Source organism: Arachis ipaensis, chromosome B9, assembly GCF_059453495.1.
Source record: "Arachis ipaensis isolate K30076 ecotype BB chromosome B9, ASM5945349v1, whole genome shotgun sequence".
Taxonomy (NCBI): Eukaryota; Viridiplantae; Streptophyta; class Magnoliopsida; order Fabales; family Fabaceae; genus Arachis; species Arachis ipaensis.
Genome location: NC_142444.1, coordinates 120,839,369 through 120,843,726, shown reverse-complemented (window position 1 = coordinate 120,843,726; position 4,358 = coordinate 120,839,369). Strand labels below are relative to the sequence as shown.

Here is a 4,358-nt window from a genome sequence, read left to right as displayed (position 1 = left end):
AATTCTTGCAAGTATTGAAACAGGTGTTATTGGATTATTATGACGTATAGATGGGTGAATTTGGAAAGCACACTAATGGCATATAGTTGGTGGCATAAATTTGATTAATTGGAAAGTTACTAAGAATGGTATAGTTTTGGTTTATACAGATAATGATAAATCCTCCGAAACGTCATTTTAGTTAAGGACTCCAAGATTTCAAATTTCACGACAAGGACTTGGTGTTGTACTATATAAACTCGTTTTGTCCTAGGTTATTGTCACACCCATTTCACTGGAGTTTCATATCCCTTCTTCCAAGTTTCTAAACTTCTTTGTCCTGTGCTTCGCTTCTCGCTTATTTGAAATAGAGAAAATGGCCATCCAAACTGAGCACCCTACCCATGGTTTGATTATGTTTTTCTTCTTCTTTTAAAAAAAAAAGTATTGGAACGTTAGTTTTTCTTTCTGGGTAGAAAATCCCATATATCTCAATTTGTTTTTTTTTTTCTAGGTTCCCAAGCTGAGGAAAAGAAGAATGTGCACACCGAAGAAACCAGTGAGCTTGTGTCGGCAAAGGACAGAACGTTTAAGGCCCCAGAAAACAATGCATTTGGCCAATCCTTCAGGTTTCAGTTCCCCTTTTAATATTCTCTTTTATTTGATTTTTATTTCTTTGATTTAAAATTTATGATTTTAAGTAGACATAAATTCACTCATCTAAAAAAATTTAAATTAATATAATAAGACATATAAATAATTATATCTCTAATATAAATTTTGGCATATATAAAAGTCTTATTTAAACTTAAAATGTGATTGTACATAGATAATTTTTTTCTTTTAAGATTTTTTATCTTAATTTTTTTAATAATAAAAATTAAACTCTAACTTGCTTTAGTAATAGAAAAGACATATAAATTGCTACATTTCTTTATCTAATATTTTAACAATTTAATTTTGTTTTAAATGTTAAATATGCAACTAATTACATATGTCAATATAATTTAAAAATAAAAAACCTAACTTAAACTTAATTAGTTTGCTCTAATTTTACTACATAAAGGGCGAGAAAAAATTTGTATCTTTGTGACCCACGTTCTCTCAATAAAACTGAGATTTCTTTTTTATATTTTTGAAAGAATTTAATTTTGATCACAAAGTAAAACACTTTTCATATATATACCAAATCATATATCAATAAATATAACAACTTTTTATATATAATTACTGTTTAAATAATCATTTAAAATATTGTGTAAAATAATTTACAAATTCATAACCCTTCATAAAAAGCTTACATATACCATACAATAATACACATACAAATTTGTAAAAATGGCTTCAGATATCGATCAAAGTGAAATTAGTCTTTTAATGAGATTATTTGGCAGGGATTATGATATTGAAAGTGAAAGACAAAAAGGTGTGGAAGAATTCTATAGATTACAACACATTAATCAGACATATGATTTTGTAAGCCAAATTCTTATTTTCCTCAAACATGTTTATATATACTAATACACAATAACATGAAAGCTCAATGCTAATTCATGAAAATTTCATTTGCTAATAATATAGGTAAAGAAAATGAGGGAGCACTATAAGAAATTGGACAAAGCAGAAATGAGCATATGGGAATGTTGTGAGCTGCTTAATGAAGTAGTGGATGATAGTGATCCTGATTTGGATGAACCTCAAATTCAACATTTGTTGCAAACTGCAGAAGCCATTAGAAAAGATTATCCTAACGAAGATTGGTTACATTTGACTGCTCTCATCCATGGTAATTAAATTTGAAATCTTAGATTTTTTTTAATTTTCTATTATAAAGGTTAATTAGTTTAATTTTAGTTATTTTTTGTCCTTTTATTTTAAGAAAGTTTTTTTATTGTTGATAGATAGTTAATATGAATTGACAAATGAATATTTGTTTATTTTAGATCTCGGAAAGATTCTTCACCTTTCTCAATTCGATGAGCTTCCTCAATGGGCTGTTGTTGGTAAGAACTTTTCTTATTCTTTATGATATTTTTTTTTGAAATGGAATAATCTTTTGACTATTATGTTTTAGAAATAAAATTTAATTACAGTATTTAAAATTAATTATCATTTTAAAACCATAATACAAAACCAAATTTTTATTAGGTCATTACGACTACATTAAGGTTGAGAGAGTGTAAATAATTAATTATAAAAATATTTGTGTTGTAATTATTTTGATTCAATTTACAATATTTTAAATAAGACACATCCCTATATTTTATGTATAATTATTTTATCAATCTTTAAATTCCCAATTAGCTAGTTTTGGCATGTTACTTTAAATTCAAAATTTTAACCAAATGATTAAATATATATTTGCAGGAGATACCTTTCCTGTTGGTTGTGCCTTTGATGAAAAAAATGTTCACCACAAGGTAGCCTTCCTCTTCTAACAAAACTGTAAAAATGACCTCTTTTTTTGCATGTCTCTAAAACAATCATGTTAAATTTATATTAAAATCAACAATCAATATAAAATACATATTAAAAATAAATTAAATTATACATATATTTATAAATAATATATAATGGTTAATTTTAGTGTACAAACAATATATTTTTATTCTAAAATTATCATCAACCAATAATATAAACTTTTTCTATGCTTCAGTATTTCAAGGAAAACCCAGATAGCAAAAATCCTGCTTATAACACTAAAGATGGAGTCTATAGTAAAGGGTGTGGATTAGACAATGTACTCATGTCATGGGGACATGATGACTATATGTATATGGTGAGTAATTAAATATATAGCTACAATTTATATATAGTTTTTTTATTATTTTGTTCAAGATATATAATAAATTTATACTTCACTTGAATTTATAGGTAGCAAAGGAAAATGGAACCACTTTACCTTCACCTGGCTTATTCATTATTAGATATCACTCATTTTATCGTAAGTATTTTTATTTACTATGTGCTTTTCCTTTTATGTCATAAGAAGGCATTTTTTGTTGGGCAACAAAAGTTCGTTTTATTTTGTAAACCAAAAAAAAAATCATAATTATTTTTTAGAATTTTCTTTCAATAACAATGTATTAAGCTTAAAACTCTTTTGCAGCTTTGCATAAAGAGGGAGCATATACTCATCTCATGAGTGAAGAAGATTTTAAGAACTTGAAGTGGCTTCACATTTTCAAGTTAGTCTATATATATATATCAAATAATTTGCACACAGCATTTGGTATTATTACTAATCAATAACATCACCCGTAATTTTATGTATTATGTAGTAAATATGATCTCTATAGCAAAAGCAAAGTTTTGGTGGACGTTGAAAAAGTGAAGCCATACTATCAATCACTTATTGACAAGGTGGGGGCACAAATTTCAGATAGATTATTGCTCATTTTGTTTTATTTGAATTCCTTTTTTTGTTTCTTAATGTGACGTTCTTACATTTCTTTTTGAATGCTTTTATAGTATTTTCCAACAAAGCTGAAGTGGTGAAGAATTAATATAAGCTAATTAATGGATCTACCTCAAGGGCCTGGAGGGAATTGATTAATTTTCCTTGAGAGAAAGTTAAAAAATAGAGACCGATTGCATATATGTGTTGTAATGTATTAATTTCTATAATTACATATATGTGTTGTAAATCACAAACAGATTGCTTTATATGAGGCTTTTCAGTGATATATATACTCAATAATATGATGTAAACTATTAAAATGAATGAATGATGGATGAACCTGTATATATATGAACTTTTATTCATACATATCAAAATAACAATCAATTAATACAGTAACTACTAGAAAAAATTATTTTTAGCGGCTATTTATTTTATTTTTAGTGATAATTAAAATAGTCATTATTATAATTACTAGCAATTAGAGATTAGCCATCTTATATTTTGTAACTAAAAGATTTTAGCGGTAATTATATAATTGCCAATAAAAATCTTTTTAATGGCCGCTAAAAATTATAACTTTTTGTAGCAATTATACAATTGTCAATAAAAAAATTTTTAATGGCCCCTAAAGTTATAATTTTTTGTGACCATTTTCTCAAAATTTTATATGGCTACTAAAAGTAATTCTAAGATTATAATATTATTCATTTTTAGTTGCTATTATTATTGCCGCTAAAACCTTAACACATTTTTTAATTATATTATACTCATTTTATTAAGACTAACAATTTATCCTTTTTTCTAAAATCTCAAATTATTTTTTCAGACAATTATTATTATTTGTAAATAATATAAATATACTAAAATTAATTATTACAAAATAAAATATTTTGTTAAACACAATATCAATAACAAGTTTACATATCTAATCTAGGAAGTAGGTTTTAAAATGTAAAAAATTAAAATAGTAACATCC

At 25.5% G+C, this 4,358-nt stretch overlaps 1 protein-coding gene across 1 annotated transcript; it reads left to right on the top strand.

The window, feature by feature from the left end:
- The first annotated feature begins 355 nt into the window (after nucleotides 1-355).
- LOC107615787 (inositol oxygenase 4-like) lies at nucleotides 356-3,477 on the top strand. Its single transcript, XM_088499730.1, has 11 exons — nucleotides 356-386; nucleotides 494-608; nucleotides 1,374-1,455; nucleotides 1,561-1,765; nucleotides 1,923-1,982; nucleotides 2,347-2,399; nucleotides 2,636-2,758; nucleotides 2,854-2,923; nucleotides 3,089-3,167; nucleotides 3,261-3,342; nucleotides 3,451-3,477. Exons 1-11 carry the CDS (start codon nucleotides 356-358, stop codon nucleotides 3,475-3,477), a joined length of 927 nt encoding a protein of 308 aa, XP_088355856.1.
- Nucleotides 3,478-4,358: the final 881 nt, after the last annotated feature.

Excerpts from the sequence above, each read along its gene's own strand:
- LOC107615787 (XM_088499730.1), top strand. The coding sequence starts at position 356 with ATGGCCATCCAAACTGAGCACCCTACCCATG. Across the intron at positions 2,924-3,088 it reads TAGATATCACTCATTTTATC|CTTTGCATAAAGAGGGAGCA; the intron begins GTAAGTATTTTT and ends ACTCTTTTGCAG. Across the intron at positions 3,343-3,450 it reads ATCAATCACTTATTGACAAG|TATTTTCCAACAAAGCTGAA; the intron begins GTGGGGGCACAA and ends ATGCTTTTATAG.